Source organism: Fukomys damarensis, unplaced genomic scaffold, assembly GCF_012274545.1.
Source record: "Fukomys damarensis isolate Sample0158 unplaced genomic scaffold, DMR_v1.0_HiC HiC_scaffold_30, whole genome shotgun sequence".
In the NCBI taxonomy this organism is placed as follows: domain Eukaryota; kingdom Metazoa; phylum Chordata; class Mammalia; order Rodentia; family Bathyergidae; genus Fukomys; species Fukomys damarensis.
The window spans coordinates 28135850-28154033 of NW_022900942.1; the positions used below are offsets into that span (position 1 = coordinate 28135850).

The window sequence follows — 18184 nt, forward strand, 5'->3', positions numbered from 1 at the left end:
TAAGAGAATGTATGGTGTAAAACAATCAAGAAAACAGGTGAAAAGCTTTACCCCTATTTTAAAATATTATGTCAGTGAATACTTTTCCAATACAAATAAGTAAAATAAACAGACTGTCCTTAAATACTTTTACTTAGAGTTGAGAACCGTTAGTTGACATAAAAATAACTTTTTCTTTTTCTCCCTATAAAACTTTGTGAAGTACTTCCATGGTTGCTGGTTAGGAGAGGACATTTGGACACATTACTTTCTCTTCCTGAGCCTGAGTTTCTTCATCTGGAATTGAGAGAATGAATTTATTGAATCTCTAAGTTCCTAATCACCTGTGGCACTCTGAAGGATATAAATTAGTGTTCAGAGTAGCTTCTTCCCCAAGTTAACTCACTTACCAGGAATCACATACTCAACACGGGGACCACCTCTGGGGCTGAGGCTGCTCTCAGCCACCTCCAGACCTTTGGACCCCGCAGAAGCCTGGCTGGAGGCGATGCCCCATTCTTGTTCAGATGAAGCAGAAAGCCAGGCTTCTCTACTGGCCACCAGCCTTGGGCTCAGGTTGGTCTTTTTATGAAGGGAGTCTCTCTAAAAATACTCTTTGTCTTGATCAAACTGTGGCAATGTATTTTCTTAGGAAAAAAATTCTATTTTTAAAATTTAATTTGTACTAATCAGCCTCAGGCAGAGAGCCTGCAATAAACTTGGTGTCAATTTCATGTTTTGCTTTACTTTGTGAAGTGTTTTAGAACCTCTCTCTCTCTCTCTCTCTCTCTCTCTCTCTCTCTCTCTCTCTCTCTCTCTCTCTCAGCAGTAGAGTAGCATGGGAGAGAATGGGTAGGAGAGGAATCTTTAGCCCGGCAAGTAGTTTTCAGAAATGTAAACACTGAGCATTACATTTGACCTCTAATATTTTAAATTGTCTTTTCTAGAATTTCATATGGCCACTCATTTCCCTCTCCCTGCCCCCTCCCCCTCCATCCCTCACTTCCACTTGCAATACCCTCTAAACGGTTCAAAATAAGAAATTTCCATACAATCCGCTGAACAATTTCCTCAACAAGACTTTCAGTTCCTTCCAGACAGGCATTCTGATTTTGCTAATTTGGTATACTGTTCCTGTCTGTCCAGTGTTACACACAGTGAGCAATTACTGCTTTTGATTTAAGCCAGAGAGGAGCAAGCCCTCTCAGATCAACTCTGCCTACTAAAGTTGAATCTTTTCAACCATTCCGAATTCTTTCGCCCTATTCTAATTTCTCCTTTCGCTTGATACTGCAGTCCGTCAGGGACAAGAACAGAATGTGTTTTAGTACATTACTATGCCAGGGCATTTTTGATGTTGGAACATGGATATTGAGAACAACAATTCCTAGGACAGTTCATGTATTCCATCAACAAGTGCTTGCTGAGTAGTGGTCATGGTGCTGAGGCAGCATCGTCAGAGAAGAGCCAGGACTTTTTGTGTCTGATATAGGTACAAAGATGGGAGGGCAACAAGGGGACAAAAAAAAGAATTGAAATGATACACTATATGATGTCTGTCTGTCCAACTATCCAACTATCTATCCTTCTGTTTATTCATCCATCCTGCAACTATTTGTTGTGAATCTACTAGGTTCCTATTCTAGGTATTAAGGGCATAAAATGACTGAGATGGGCCAGTTCTTATGTTATATAAGGTAGAACTTATAATACAGTAGAAGACAGAGACAAACAGTGAATAAATAAATATTATTTTCAGAGACGAGAGACAATACATATATGAGAGGAGTAACACAGAGTAGGGGGGTAAAGGCTGTAGTGGCATTCTGGGAAGGCTCTATGAAGAGGTGACCCAGTGAGAGACTGCAAGGGTACAAAGATGCAGGACAAAGAGCCAGGCTGAGTTCCTACCTGGACTGTCACTAGCTGTGCAGCATGATCTATGTCCCTCAGATGTCTCCCTCACCAAAATCTTGATTAAATAAAATGATGTGTGCGATTGTAACAGTCAACAGTAATGTATTGTTATTATTATTATTAATAGTAAGTCTTGTTGCATGATCTACATATAAAAGCCCTACAAAGAAGGGTGCGTGGGGTGCTTTTGCCATTTGATACTAGTTCATGACTCTAGACAGCCAGACTCATCCTTCTCAACATCTCCGTGAGAAGGCTTCATACCACTGAAAATAAAAAAGGTGGGTGCACTCAGTCTCTTATTGCAGAGGGTTGGGGGAGGGAGAGAGAGCGCGCACACATGTGAGAGTCTTCCAAACAGGTCAGAGACAGCCAGTAGTGTTCTCCAATTCACAATAAAACAGTTTATTTAAAAACAATGCATTCATTGCTGTGTTTGGCACATGAGGCAATGAGGCAGGCACATTCACACTGAACAAGTACATTTGGGGAGCTGTTGTTGAAGCAAACCGTTGCAGTTTCTTCACAAACTACAGTCACAATATACACACAATTACCTCTATGAAAGATGATCATCCTTGTTCACCAAGAAGGCAGAAGATATTTACATGGTCCTCAGTCCAGCAGAGCTGGCTTCTTTCAGGTGTCTGTGGACCCACCCTCTGGCAGCAACTTGAATTTCCAATGGCAGGTGAGGCTGCCTCTAACAAGATAGGTGAGTCTGATTCATAAGAGCCAGGGCTTCTTCTAGAGAGCAAGGGAACTTCTAATGCAGTTGGAAAGGGGCAAAGTCTTCATTACAAATCTCTTGGCATAAGATGCATTTTCTAAAACAAATGCGTCAACTGTGGTGAGGGGAGGGTGCCACGGTAATAACACGAGGCATTTATTTTCCCTGACACATGCTTCTTGCTCATCTTTAGTTACATTCACTGTTCTCCTACCTTTTGATTTTTTGGTTTCATTTATTCCAAACGGAGCTGTGCTCTTCATTCTACTCTAATATTCTTTAACATGATGCTAAAATGAAATGGTGAAACCATAGTAGGTAAAATGAGAGAAAATATCACAAGTATTCTTTTGTCTTTACTTCTAACTTATGCTTCATGATGGAATGTCAATTTCCTACCTAAAGAATAGAAGCAGAATGGTGTGATATGGAATCAGTGGTTGGGAGACCCGCCTTCTAATTCCGATTGAGCAGAGATGTCACGCTGACCTTCTGAGCCTCACCTCTGCTTGGGGGATGTTGATCTGAAACCTAGACCTGAGATGATGAGATAGTGGAGTTTTTATATGGACTTAGATGACCATCCCAGATGAGTAGATAATCCTGTGTTGTGATTCTTCAGTGTGCTTGTCCTGTGTCCTGGGAGAATTTCAGTGCTAATTACTGATGCTTGGTGATTGAGACCAGACCCATCATGAATCCTTCTTAGGGGTCTTGCTGTAAATCTGCTTTGCTGCAGATCTGATCTTGGTTGAACAGCAGTTGTAATGTGAAGTACAGTTACTTTAAGTTTTACAAAATGGTCTAGATTTTGTATTTCAAGGGAAACCGCTCTCTCTCCATTTTCTAAGTGCCCTACTGACTTCATTCCACCTATATATGCTGACCAAATTTCTTTCTTATTGTCTACCAATTTTTCCTAGCTATAAATATTTCCTAGCTATATTCCTAGCTAAAAATATGATCATGGCTAGTTCCACATGGCTGGTTTTGCTGGAAATTTGTTCATAATAAAGTGGGGCCTACTTGCCAAGTCTCTTGTGCTTGTAGCTATGGACTTTTATCTCTTTGGCATCAGGAACAGCCAGAGAAAGAAAAAATATACTTTGTGCCCATGTTACATAAAACTTTTTGGAAACAGAGAAAAACTCAAACATATACCTGACTCATTTAAAACAAAACATGCTTGCTCAGTATAGAAAAACAAGCTAATTTCAGTGATTGTTAAGAACAGAAAACAGAGGTATGCCCTGGTCTTTTAAATATAATACTGTATAAAAAATGTTCAACTTGAGTTTTAAACATTTACAGTGTAGAAATGCCTTATAAAAGATGCAAGATATTTTACTACAGCAAGGAAAGTAGATTTGGTCCTTCATGATCTAATTTTGGTTCACTAATGCAGAACAAACACCTATGGCCATTCACTATGTCTGAGGAATTAAGTATTTTTTCCCCAGCATTGCTTTTCACAAGACTTAATTACACCCACTTCAGAATGATTTCCATCAGAAAGACTTTTAATTTGCAAGCATGTTCTGTGGATTGCCAGGACATCTGAATTCTAAACACTCAGTAGCTGTCCACTCATCACCAGTGGTGAGGGAGGACAGCTGCGTTCCTGCTCAGTGCCAGAGGACTTTGTGGCCACATGATTGTGGATATTTTTTTTTCCAGATATAGCTTTATACTAGTTTAGCTAAGTGCAGAGCACTGTCTGACACCTTGCTCTACACAGTATGGCCACTTAAATTGCCCAAAGGTGTTCCAGTTCAGTAGTAATTTGTTTTTTTTTTTTATCATTAATTACTTTTCTAAGGGAAGAGACTGCTGCATGCGTATGCAGATTTCAGTCATGATGAAATGGCGGCTGCTGAGGGTCCGTTGGTGGGGTACAGACAAATCACGGGGCCTCTGCAGGCACATGGGACCAGCTAAGCTGAGTAAATGTCTTGTTTTATCTCTGTGCCATTGTAGAACTGTTTTATGGATGTCTGTGAATTTCATGCTTTGTCAGAAGGAAGATGAACAAGTGGATGGGGTAAACTACAGAACTGAGGAAACAGGCAGTGGGCTACAGGATTAAAAAGACAGAAGATGTTGTGCATGGTGATCCAAGCCTATAGTTCCAATACTCTAGGAGTCTGAAGCAGGAAGATTGCAAATTTGAGCTCAGGAGCTCAGCGTGGGCAACTTCATGGTTTAGCAAGACCCTATCTTAAAAAAAATACTGGATGGGTATGTGGCTCAGTGTGAAGGCTCTGGGTTCCATCCTTAGTACTGGAAAAAAGAAATCAACCAAACATAGTTTCAACTGGCAGTTAAGTTAGAGATTATTTATGTACTTGGAAGGTCACTGAAATTAGAAAAACCATTGCTGATAATCTAAGGTACTGAGGAAGCTGTTGAGAGGTTCCCGACAGGATATATTTTGAAACCTTTAGGATGATAGTTTAAAATCTGTATCTATATGATCTATATCTAAATCTCCATCTCTATGTCTATGAAGTTTTTTTGTGTGTGGTGCTTAGGACTGGACCCAGAGTTTCACGCCTTTTAGGCAAGTGCTCAACCATGTGAGATACATCCTCAGCCCAGACAATAGTCTTTTACTAAAAATTAGCAAAACTGTCCAAGGCAGAAAATGTTTCCCTGTGGGAAAGGGGCACTTGGGTGTCCCTCCAAAGGCACTGCTAGCCTCTTCTATTTGCTACTCACTGACTGGGAAATTGTTTAGACAGTGCTGTGCTGGAGGCGACTCATTGTAAAGCCAGCTCATCCTGGCTCTTGAAAACACTGTTGTATTTTCAGCTGGTTGAAATTAAGTTAGTAGCTTAAAACTGGCTACTTTGAGAGTATTTATACCACAGAAACTGGTAAATGACAGTTCTCTTGTGCTAGTTGTTTAATGCAATGCACCGAAGAGCTAAAACTGTTACTGAATCCCACAGAAGGGAAATCAGAGTCGTTTGGTTCCTCTGAAGAGTAAAGGCTTTGTATGTGCACAGATATAGAAAGAAGCCTGGCCAAAACTTCATTAGGATGTTCACACCTTCTCCAAAAGAATGAGGAACCTAGTAGGAACTCATCACCTCACTTATTCTGGGTTGGTCTGGGGTTTAAGCCCTTTGAATTTCCTTTCTTGATTAGTTTCATTTTAGTTGGAGACCATTGGAGCATGATTTAGAGACTGAGAAATCAGACTCTTTGAGTAGTGTTTTATTTTAGGCTCTGGGAATGACTCCCAAAGTGAGTCTAAATAAATCATTTAACTTCTCTGTTTCTCAATCTATCCATTTATAAACATGAATGTCCCAAGATGGGCTCCTTCATTTGAAATACAGAAAGGGAAATTACACGCCAATCTTGGAGTTATGCATATTAAAGCAATGCTCCTAACTTGGTCCTCAAGCTTGCATCTATTCTGCCTAGATTGACTAATTACTCTTCACTTACAGATTAACCAAGGGTCAGTCTGGCTAAGAGATGTCTGTTTGAGCCACTAAGACTATGTCTACATTGCCATATATCGTGATACTTTTAAAAAACATTTTATACTAACTGCATGATATACATTCAGCTACTCTGGTCAGAATGGTGTTTGACTATGCTATATATTAATATTACTGGTTTCCTAGTGCTGGAAACAAAAGAATCATCTATGAATCTTTGTAAACTGGTTTATCCCAAGACATTGTTAAGGTAAAGCTTTGGAGGGAGGATAAAGAATTATATTTTAAAGAGTCCTAATTTCATACTTTTTTTTTTTTTGCTGATGAATTAGTGGCATAAATCAGGTCCTCACCCAGAACCTAATTGTAATCTTAAGTTGGAGTCAGTTAGTCCACAATAGACTTTTCACTGTAATTCCACTGTAAACAATAAGAGAATGAGCTTCATAGAATATAAAGCATCTATTTAAATATATGTTTTCAATAAGTCATCACAATAAAAATAAATGTTCAGAAGTACTCCCTACTTCAATTGTGACATTCTAAGATATTCCCTATTTCAAATGTTATATTTAGGTGCCAAAGCAGTCAGAATGCGAGGGAGACATAATTAGTTATTTTGGTCCTTGGCATCAACTCCCTTGTGGCTTTGATTTATTGGGCCACAGAATCCAGACAGGTCAAACAGCCAGCCAAGGTGCCCTGATCCTCAGATCCTGGGATGTTCTATTGGGACTCTTCAACAACATGTACACAAGCCCAATTCTGTTCAGAAACAAAACTTCCACTGTACACATTCAGGAAGGAGTAGAAACTAAGCACAAACCTTTGCCTTCTGTGCACAATTATATAAAAAAAGGATTTAAAATCTAAAGTTATAGAGGAAATTGTCATTTTTGAAGAAAGGAAGACCCACCAAAGTGATTATTATTTGTACATCTTCTTAGCATGTTGAACTAAATATAGTAAAGTATGCCATTAAAAATATGCATAATATGGAAAGGATTTCTTAACTCAAGGGACTCCTGCTGAAAACTACACACAAGGAAAAGTATATAACTATTTTTAGCCTTCAACTTCTAAATTATGCATACATATTAGTAAAACAAAATTTTATTAAGATAGATTACTGGATAATATTTTTGTCAACTGTGAACCATCAATAACTATATTGATTTATCAAATGGTTTACGAAGAGGGTTTTCCTTCATTTCTGGGGAAAACATGGGTCATTATCAGTGGACTGTTATATATCTATTCAAGCATCTTTATTGTTTTGTGTTGAGAAATATTTTTCTTTTCTTCCTTTTGCCTTTCACAATCCTTTTCGTGCCCAAAGGACCCCAGACCAAAATCTCTTTCCCTTCATTTGATACTGACAAAGCCAAGATGAAGAGTCAGAATTTCTCACTAATTACCCTGCAGTAGGACAAAATCATTTGTCCTCTTTGTATGTCCATTTTCTCATTTGTGCCAATAATTAGGACTGGAGAAATTCAAAGACTTCCCTTTCCAGTGTCCTAGTACTTGACGATGCTCCTTTTTCCACAGGCCTCAGGACAACAATGCATTACTGCCTGAGAATGTTTAGCACTTAGTGCCTTGACCAAAGTTAGAAGATATGTTCTTCATTCCTCAACTTCCCTACCAAGTAGCACTCACATTCATGGCTAGGTGGCGGCCTGTGCACTGGGAGGGAAAGTTCTTAAGGTGGGGGTGTCCTTGCTGGGAGCCCCATGGTCAGGTCTCTGGCATCAAGGTCACAGATAGATGGCACAGTAATTACAACCAGCACTGATGGGCACACACTGCTGTTAAACACACTTCTATAATTATGGTCAAGGATATCTAAGACACAGACACATGGTGGAGGAACCACATATGTTTTAATCATCAAATATAGGCATGGGAGGAAGAATTCTCAAGATCACCTTTTAATCCTGTCTCCCCAGGATCTACATGTTTGCACATGACCCAGAACAACTAACTGGTGAAATCAGTGGGTCTAATTTGTGGGTCTAGTATTAATTAAGCAGGTAGCCAAATGTTTGAGGATTTCTTTCTCCTCTGCAACTTAATAGGTCATTTGCGGTGATGTCATGTGCAGATAGCCTTGGGGGATTGATAGTGAAATTTATTCCTGTAGCTGGAGGTAGCCCTGCTAGAAATATTTACAAAGGGGAAAGTTTCTGACAAAAGTATGCATTTAGCCTAGAACCCCCAAAGTAAGGGCAATGCAAAGCCAGGGGTGTGTTTCTCTAGCTGAGTAAAGCCTGGGAGACATGGGAGAGCCAGGAAACTCTGGTTACTGACACCACTGCCTTCTGATCAGGACACGTGGGACCCACCGAATCTTTTGATCATGATGGTGGTCATATAGCTTTAATCTCTGAACCAATCTTTAACAACAAAGGGGATCTTGTATGATTAGCTAGCAGCTGTTTTTTCCCATGCTGGAACTGTAGGTATGATCATAATCAACAATGAAAATACTCTAATAGTAATAGCTGCCCCTGTTGAGCACCTATTATGTGCGTTAAAATGGGATAAATGCTTTACTAACAAATTTCATGTATTTTGCAATAAAGGGATCTAGGCTGTGAAAGAAGTTCAGGAGAGCTTGGAATTTTCTTCAGAAAATGTTTTAACAAAAAGAATGGTGGTCTTTTGGGATCAGCACCAAGAAATTCTGCCTGAAAGTAGGGAGGAGCTGATCTCTAAGCCCTTCTAGTTCTAGAGAAAAGTCTATTTCCCCACTATTTTGAGTTCCTCTTATTATAGTTCAGATGACAGTAGGGGGTGGGGTGGGAAAGTGTTCTCATTCTAAGGTAAAGATAGAGCAAGTGTACATTAAGATTTTTTAAAAAATCTTCCTGAACTTAAAAAAACAAAAACCATGGCACTGTGATGAGATTCAAATTTAAATAGTTCACTTTGAAACAATTAACTGGTTTTTGGGATTCTGGTCCTTTATGCCTTTGATCTCTTAGATCAAAGTGTCTATGCATCTGTATTTAGTAAAAATTACTGGGCACATTAGACTAAAACCCCAGAATCAGTACCTGGCCTGGGTAATACTGGCATTAGTATCACTTAGCTATAACCAAATGAACTAAGTGTTTAGGGACAGCTGGCTACATACTTCTGTTATTTATCAATCTCACAGTGATCTTAACCAAGCATAGTGAGAATGGTAGTACAGCTTCATTGGCCTCTTTCAACCTCTTTAAAGTGACAGCTAAGGAAGAAACATGTTATATTTTGATGTCCATAAAGTTGTACCATTGAATTTTAAAATGTTTTTATATCTTGCCTTATAGTTATTTTAGATGTAGAGTTGGTTTTTATTTCCTATGTTGAAATGTCTATTCCTATTTTTCACATCTATTGGGATAACTGACATTCACTTGGCATTGTAAGATGTGTCAGCATCTGTGCTGACCTGAGCGGTTTTTCTTTCACTAGTTAATACCTGGATCTATGAAAGCCACTCTGATTATCCTCTTGAAAAGAACAATACATCTTTAGGACCAGGCAGAACATGACTGTCTTTGCTTATTGTATTTCATTTAATTTTAGGCATGATTATACCTTTTCAAAGAGGGGTAATGTGCTGATGAGTGAGCAACAGCAGTTAGTTTTAACCATATTTGTCACATTCAAGCAGTTTAGATGAAGTTTCTGGAAAACAATGAGCTATCCCACTGAAACATAAAACAAATGTGTTTGACTGGCATTTGGAAACAGAAAAGAAACTCTTATTAAAATTTAACATCAACTTGGCCAGACTTTGGGCTGAACTGGAAGAACAAAGGGCTGCTCAGTAAAAAGCTAAGGGTGGGAGTGATGTGATTTCTACTTCTAAGGCTGAAGAAATGAAAAGGAGAATGGCTAGCTAACTCCTTCATGACAGGTCTACATATTCTTACATTTCAAGGGCTATTTAGTATCAAGACTTGTTCAATGGCTTTTCCTTTTGTAAATACTTAATTTGTAGGAATATAGATCTGATTTCAGTGGAAATAGGGAATATCTAGTGTTTAAAACTGTCTCAAAATGAACAAACAGTTCTGGATTGATGGTGGCGGGCACCATACTGAGACAACCTCACTCCAGCATTATTCACATGGTGGGAGCCTGGCCAACTTCAGGCTTTCTCTTCTACTCCAACCCTGGTGGTTCTCCAAGGCTCTGATCATATAACATGGTTACAGTTCTGCAGTGTATGGGATTCTATAATTATGCTTCAATCTTCTTTATTTTCCTGTATGTGTCTCAGGCTAGTCACCTAACTCATTGCCTCCATATTCTGAGAGGATGCCCAGCCCAATGCTTGAACTGGGACTGTCGGAGGCAGGCTGGAAGGCCCTTGTGGTTGAGGCCAGTGCTATTGTCTGCCGTAATTGTACTCATGTCAAGACATGCAGTGCCACCCATGCCACAGGCTTTCTTTAAGATGGTGAAAGACACCACACTGCATTGTATTCTGCTCATCCCAGAGGGACTGCCCTGCTGTTGAATGACCATATGGACAAGTGAAGACTTTATAAGAGGCATTTCTTACAAAATTAATCATGTGGGGATTCATCATGATTTGCTCAGTTTATCATGAAATATCAAAGTGACCTACAGCCTTGAACACATCAAGTACAGAGGCAAACATACAAGCAAAGCTAATTCAATAAAATTCCTAGCAAATATTAAACTCCATGGTGATGGGGCAAGGGATATGGTTGCATGGAGAGGAAAAGGCATGATAGAAAGAAAGAGAAAGGAAGGGGGCAGGAGAAAAGAGGAGGGGTGCAAACCATTTTTTCTTGTTTCCATTTTGAAGAGTTTGATCCCACTGGCTAAGCAGATTCTGCCCCAACTGGCCAGAGACCTCTGATTATGAGGACTATACTGAAGCAGAGCTATAGAAAACTATAGCTTTTGTCCCGGCTGACACAGGAGTAGTTCATTATTAAAATACAAACATGGAAATATGTCAAACCGTTTTGTTAGCAGCATACTTCCAAATGCAACGTTCCCTTCATCAGTCAAGTTCAAATCACATAGTTTCAGTGCACCTGTCCTGCAAAAATCAGCTAAGACCATTCAAAGAGCAGTGCAAAAGAAGAAGACATCTTTCCATTTAAGTGGCAGACAAGCCTTATAAGACAGTCTCTGGGGTTCTATTCAGAAGACTATTCAATTTGATTTGGGGCACTTTTTTAAACAGCCATTTGGCACTTTCCATTCAGAGTTCTTAGGCACAGTGTGACAGAGTCAGTTTGGTGAGCCCTTCCCCATGCATTCGATATAGCAGCTGAAACTCAGCAGGCAGTTGGTGGGACTCCTGCCACTTGGTGGTAAATTTGGTTCCTTTTTTGTCATAGTAATGGTATGGAAGATCTTCCCTTGTGTTGGGGTCAAATCCAAAAGGCCAAAATCCATACAAGTGGATCTCTTCACATATTGCTGATGCAAGGGTGTACATAAGAATACCCGTGCTCAGCCGTTTGGGTGACAAATGTTTGTTTTTCCAGTACCTGTGGAATAATAAGTACATGTGGATTCAGAGGCCAGTGTTGAAGGTTTCAATCTGATTGGTCAACAGTACTGGGATGGGAGGTGGATTTGTCTAGTCTTTCCAACCTGCAGCCTGCAGCCAGCTTGCTCTCTCGCTCTCTCTCTCTCTCTCTCTCTCTCTCTCTCTCTCTCTCTGTTTTTTTTTGAGACAGGCTCTCACTACATCGTTCAGGCTGGCCTTGAACTCATGGCAATTCTCCTGCCTCAGCCTCCTGGAGTTCTGGGATTACAAGTGTGTGCAACCACGCAGGGCTCTTTCTCTCACTTTTTTTAAAAAAAATTGTATAACCACAAAGATTTTAAAAGGAAGTTTTGTTAATTGTATACATTAGCTATGTTATATATTTTATATGTGGCCCAATTCAATTCCTCTTTACTCAATGTGGCCTTGGCAAATCAAAAGTTTGGATACGTCTGGATTTTAGAATATTCCAATTACTTTGACAAGTCCACCTCACAGTACAGTCCTAGTGGCTTTTTCTCTTCCGAACGAAATCTAAGTTTACTGAAATTAAACAAGGGAGTCAAGTGAAATCCAAAGGCAAGGGACAGACTGACAGAAGACCTGCCTTCCAATTCTGGTTCTGCCCACTTTGGGCAGTGACTTTATGTAAATAACTACTGCTCCCTGTACTTTGGTTGACTTTATTACTTCTTAATAGAAATTTAATAATAATAAGTAAAAACATAAACAATTTTAATTTACAAATTAATGGAATTGCCCTATATACTGGAGACATATCAGCTTATCAGACTATACCTCCTTTAATGAGAGGTCAGCTAAACAGATCTTAAACTTAGAGGACTTTAGGAGACCACAAAATGAGAATAATGTATTGTGGGATGAAAATCTTTAGGTTTCCCTGGTTACCATGGAAACTACCCTAAATTATGACAATATCTGGTGCTCTGTTAGGACTGGGGTTTCTTTCATAGAGGAATTTAGAATTGAAGTAGTTTGGTCAGATGATTTAAAGAAAAAAGGCACTATTGATTTTGCTTTATAAAATACCCTAGCTAGTGGCTTTCAATTCTGATTCCACGTCAGAATCAACTGAGGAGTTATTAAAAACATCACTAGTCCTCACTTCCTTTTCCACTAGAAAAATTACATTAGACTGTCTTAAAGTAGAGCCCAGGCACTGGTATTTTTAAAAGTTCTGCAAATGATTTTTTTTTTTTTTTGTCATTAAGGGTTGAACCCAGGGCTTCATGTCTTTATGTATGCTAGGCAGGCAGTCTATCATTGAGCTACATTCCCAGGCCCCAAATAATTCTTCTGTACAATTAGACTTGAAAATCATGAGATTAGATGAAAATATAGCATCACTGGTCAGTGTATCAAAGTCATAAAAAATAACAATGAAATCATATAATATTTTCACAAGTTTTGCACTCAAGTATCAAATTATAAAGACAGACTACACAGCTTGTGATTCATCTAGGTGGTTTGCTAATCTTTGCTATCTAGAAAATAACTAAACAAAAAAATGGCTAATTTTAAGTCAACTGCATCTTTAAAAATATAATTTGCTTTGTGTCATTTAGCTATTGGCATTATTTGGATATAGCCATTTACTTAAAGGACATTTCTTGATTTGTGATGGTTTCCATGACTGTTTAGTAAGTTTACCACCAAGAAGGGTACAAAGAGGACAAGATGGGGAGACCTATGAAACACTAGGCACTTGGCTACTTGCTGGAGGGTAGGTTAAACTTTTAAGCTCAGATGATTCATCCATTCATTACAAAAGATAGTAGTTTGCTCTAAAGACCTAAACTGATCACAACAAGTAATTAATTGGTGGTTCCCACCCCTAAGACTACAATATTAATTTGCCATCTGGTGGGGTATGAGTTAAATGGAATAAAATATACACACCTGTTGACATGTTGCATTATATTTCCAGGCCACGCCAATTGGACTTTTAACTGACCTCTGTGTTCAACAAAAAAGTCAACTAACGTTCTGGTAACAGTTGCTGAAGTATGGAAGAAAAATGCAGGGATCCAAAGAATGGCCCCATCAAGCTTTTTTAAACTGAGGAAAAAATTGTTACGGTCCTGAATGGTCAAAAGATTGTTGTAGTATTTTTCCAGAATGCTGGGGTTGAAGGTGGTAAGGTTGGTTTTCCTTCCAACATCTCTTTGGAAAGCCTCCGTAGGGGCAAAATTGCAACGAAAAACAAAATCTGATTTATCTATTTCTTGTCCACACTGGCTCCCTGTCAGGATCCCACTATTTCCAACCACAGCACAGATATTGTAATGCTTATTCATAATGGGCGATACATCTGGAAGCAGCGATCTGAAGTTATTGCTAATAGAGAAAACATATTTATGGCTGGAATAATCATAGTGCATCAGTTGTCCAATCCGAACACTATTCTTGGTCAAAGAAAAATTTTTTATTACATCGACATGCTGAAGAATTTCTTGCCTAAAATAAAAAGAAATCCATTAAATGCAATCCATTCAAAAGAATCGAGTTTCCACCTTATGTCTTATGCTGCCATTTCATTAAGACAGGAATCTTAAGCACATTAAATCCAAGAAAGATTATATATTCATAATTGTGGTCTTTGGAGGGAAGATTGTTTCAGAATGTATGACAAGTTCTAATTTTTCAGTTCTGAATGTAATCCTTTGAGGTTTGCAAGTGCAACTTATAGTTTTAGCTACCAATTCTTGGTTTTCTACTCTATTTGAGGAGTATATTTGATCCAAGATGAGGCATAGGCCAAACTGTGACAGAGAATATAGGCAGACAATTCACAAAGGCCCCAAAGAGCTTATATTAAAGCACAAACATTGGTGACTTGGAGTTTGTAACTAGGGACTACTTGTTTGTTACTGGGTTGCAGTGTTCAAGAATATCAAATATCACTAGTGTCCAAATAAGAGCCGCCTATATGAGTCAGTACAGCACTATTATTAAAATATGAAAATGGGAATACTAGTGAGTATAGCTGAATATTTAATAGAAATGAGAGGTTAATCTTTTTAAGGCCCTTTGAATAATGAAACTAGGATTTTTTTTTTCTGTTTGATTATACAGAAACATAATTTAGTGGGATATATCTAATCCTTAGAAAGACAGGCTACTGTAAACCTGAACATATGTTAGGTTCTAACAACACTGAATAATAAAGGCAAGAGTGAGACTGAGAACTAACTTCAGTTTGGCATCATACTGAGCTTTAAGTAAAATTAAGCATTTCCTGTTATAGTCTCAGCTCTTTAAAATATTTAGGAGGCCAATAACATGTTACTTTGCTGTTAGATTCTCCAGAATCTAAGAAATGATACTGAAACTCCTGTGCTTTTTGCCTAAAAACAGCATGAATAAAATAAAATGTGTGGCATATCAAAACTTTGTTTGGACTTTATTGCCCCCTCCAAAATGACTTTATTATTCAACACAGTGTGCAGGGCAATATAAACTGACATTTTCTTTTCTTTTTGGGGGGTACCAGGGATTGAACTCGGGTCCTTGCACTTGCAAGGCAGGCCACCGAACCACTGAGCTAAATCCCCAGCTATAAACTGACATTTTCAATCCAAAGTTATCAGTATCATTTTTACTAGCAATTGCAAATGAAAGACAAGTTTAAAGTGATACTGGTAAAAATTAATTAAAGATTACCTAATAAATACGTAAAAGGGAACTTTTGATAAGGAAATATTCTTCTGATTGGATTGGTCATTAGGGTCACAAAATGTGAAGAATACGTTTATTGAGGTAGCAATGTGTTTGGGGAAAGTATAAGGTGTGCTACTCTTCAAAATTTTCTGAGTCATCTATAAAATTAATATTGGATTAAAAATTCAAAAGTTTGAAAAAGCAGTTCTTGAGTTTAGAATTAATCAATTTTCATGTATGTAAACAAATATTTTAAAAACTATAATGATAATCATGACTGCATGTCAAATTTTCAAATAAATAATATTTCCCTGATACTATGGATATCCACTGGATTTGTGTTAATTCTGTCAGTACAATTTTTTTAAAAAAGAGCAAAAACTAGAAATGCCCCGAACATAACTCCTTAAGTAGAGTGGTTTGTAAAATAAGTATTCACACCCCTAATGAATACACTAGATGGCTCACGTTGCATTTTGCAGCGCAATAATCCCACCAAGAAGGAAGGAATAAGAATTTATCTGTGGTTCTAAAAGTAGATCAGAATCACCTACAAGAGTAATTAAATTTGAATAAATTTCATCTTTCTTTCCCCACATAAAAACAAAATATTAAAAAAAACAACTTCATGTATAAAACAAGGTTGTTACAACTTATAAGACTGATGTACGCTGTTAGATAGCTTTATAATATGCTGTAAGATGTAAAGGCTTAATGAAAACAGCTAAAACCAAAACAAAATCATAAATACCTGCTTATGCTTAGGTCCATATCTTTACTAGTAATTTGATGGAGATAGAGTATGATGTTTTCTGTGTGTTTCAATAGGATAATACAATTTTTGTGTGTGTGTGAGAGAAACATGAAAATGTATTGGGTAGTCTTTTTGCAAATAGCATTTAAAAAGGCAGCTTTGGTAGTCTTAGCCAAACTTATCAACTATACAGATAGTGCTGAATTAAGCCCAAGTTAGGGAACATAACTGGAGATGTGCCTTTTTTGCCATTCAAATTCGTCATCCTAACACTTGCCTTTTGAGAGAGCATTACACATATTTGGGAGTGTTAACACCAATCATTGCGCAGTTAGGCCAGGAAGACAATGCAAATACATGGGGGCAGTACATTTTTGTTGTTTTTGGATATGTTTGATTTGATTTTTGAGCCCCCAAATTCCAAAAAGACCTTTCGGATGTTTTCCTTCTGTCCTACCTTTGATGTAAAAACGCTGTCCGATTAAATGTCCACTTAGAGGGTTTCTCGTGGAGTTCCTGGGTGAGAGAATTCGTAATGGGCACAAACGACGGGTCTAGAAACTTCAGCGCAAACTGTGACCTGGAGAGGAGCACGAGTACAGACAAATGTGCCGGCCTCAGCTCGGGGAAGCCGAGGTAGCCATTAAAGTCCACCCCGCTGGAGGCGCGGGGTGAGGGGGTAGCAGGGACACTCACGGTACCATCCCGCCCCAGAGCCCTTCACATTTCATCCACCCTCTGCTCTTGCATACACTCGGGAGAAAGAGAGAAAACTAGTGAACCTCATCTTTATTGTCCACCCTCGCAGTGCGGGAGAAACCATAAAATGGCCGTCGCGCAGCGGGCAGGGCGGTCGAGGACAGCGGCCCGCGCCACCCGCCCCGCCCCAGTCAACCCGAGGAATTGATTTTTGGAAAAAGGGCTGAGGACACCGTAGCCTCAGGGGGAAGGCTGGGGGTGGCTCCGGCCTTATCCTCTTCCTGACCGACCCCGTGTCTGCTTTCACTCCCCAAGCGTCTCCTGGGGACCCCCGGTGGCCGCCCCAGCTCCGCTCGGCTACCCAGGCAGGGCTTCTTCAGGTTGCGCACCTCTGGCCTGCCTGCGACCCCAGGCTGCACTCGGTGTTTGCCACCCACCGGTCGGGGGCCCTGCTGGGAGAGCTCCGTGGGGAGCTCACAGGTTGGGCGGGGGCTCTGGCTGATCTGTGCCAAGCTGCGCCTGGCGCCTCCGGCGTGCAGCCCGCGCCGAGCGGTGACTTCGAACTGGGCGAGGGTTTGCAGTCTTCCGGGCCTTGCTTCCCGCTGGGGAGGGCAACTGCAGAAATCCCGGAATGGGGGCTGGAGCCGGAGAGGGGTAGGGGAAGGAGAACGCCCCAGGGGCTGCCAGAGAACCGGCCCCCGCCGCCTTTGACCCGGAGGAGGGAGGAGAGGGGGAGGGAGCGAGGGGAGTCGGCGCCTGCGCCATTAAATCGCCTCGCACCGCCCGGAGCCCGGCCTCCGAGCCTGCGGACCGCCGGCGGGGAGGGCGCTCAACTCTCGCCTGTCCATCTCTCAGCTCACTTCCCCCTTCCACTGTCTCTCCCTTCACCATTATTCTCCTAAAGCCCTCCCCCATTTTTGAAATGGGGGAAGGGACGCTGAGGAAGAATACGAGAAATGCAATCGCATCGATCCGGACCGCGGCTTTTAGGGGCTCTGGGTTAAAAAATAAAGGGGAGGAGGAAGGGGGACTCTAGACACCGAGTGGAAGAATCACGTAGTTATCCGGGCCAAAGTGTCTCGGAGAAGCCCAACACCCCTCCTTCATTCCCTGACACGACACACAGCAGACAGATACTGAGGGCGCTCCACCGAGGCCCGCACTCACCGGAATCCCGCGTGGAACATGTACATTCGGGGCGCCCCCGGGTTGGCGTACTTGGGAGTGGTGAAGATGTTCTCCTTTTTCAGGGACACGTAGCTGATGAGCGATAAAATCAGGAGGGCGACGCTGAGCATGACCAGCCCCAACACACTGGCGACCCGGGCCATTTTGCAATTTCTCATCCCGGGTGGACTGGGATCAGGGAACCCGGGGAAATCGGTCCATTGAGCGGCCAGCGGCTCGCTGGCGTGTGAGTGTGTGTGTGTGTGTGTGTG

General features: G+C 40.4%; 1 protein-coding gene across 1 annotated transcript; it reads right to left on the bottom strand.

Moving 5' to 3' along the window:
* Positions 1 to 3266: 3266 nt before the first annotated feature.
* St8sia3 (ST8 alpha-N-acetyl-neuraminide alpha-2,8-sialyltransferase 3) lies at positions 3267 to 18178 on the bottom strand. Its single transcript, XM_010635444.1, has 4 exons — positions 17913 to 18178; positions 16504 to 16626; positions 13532 to 14089; positions 3267 to 11609 (listed from the first exon to the last, which is right to left on the bottom strand). The coding sequence occupies exons 1-4, from the start codon at positions 18089 to 18091 to the stop codon at positions 11327 to 11329; spliced, it is 1143 nt and encodes a 380-aa protein (XP_010633746.1). The 5' UTR covers positions 18092 to 18178; the 3' UTR covers positions 3267 to 11326.
* Between the last annotated feature and the right edge of the window lie 6 nt (positions 18179 to 18184).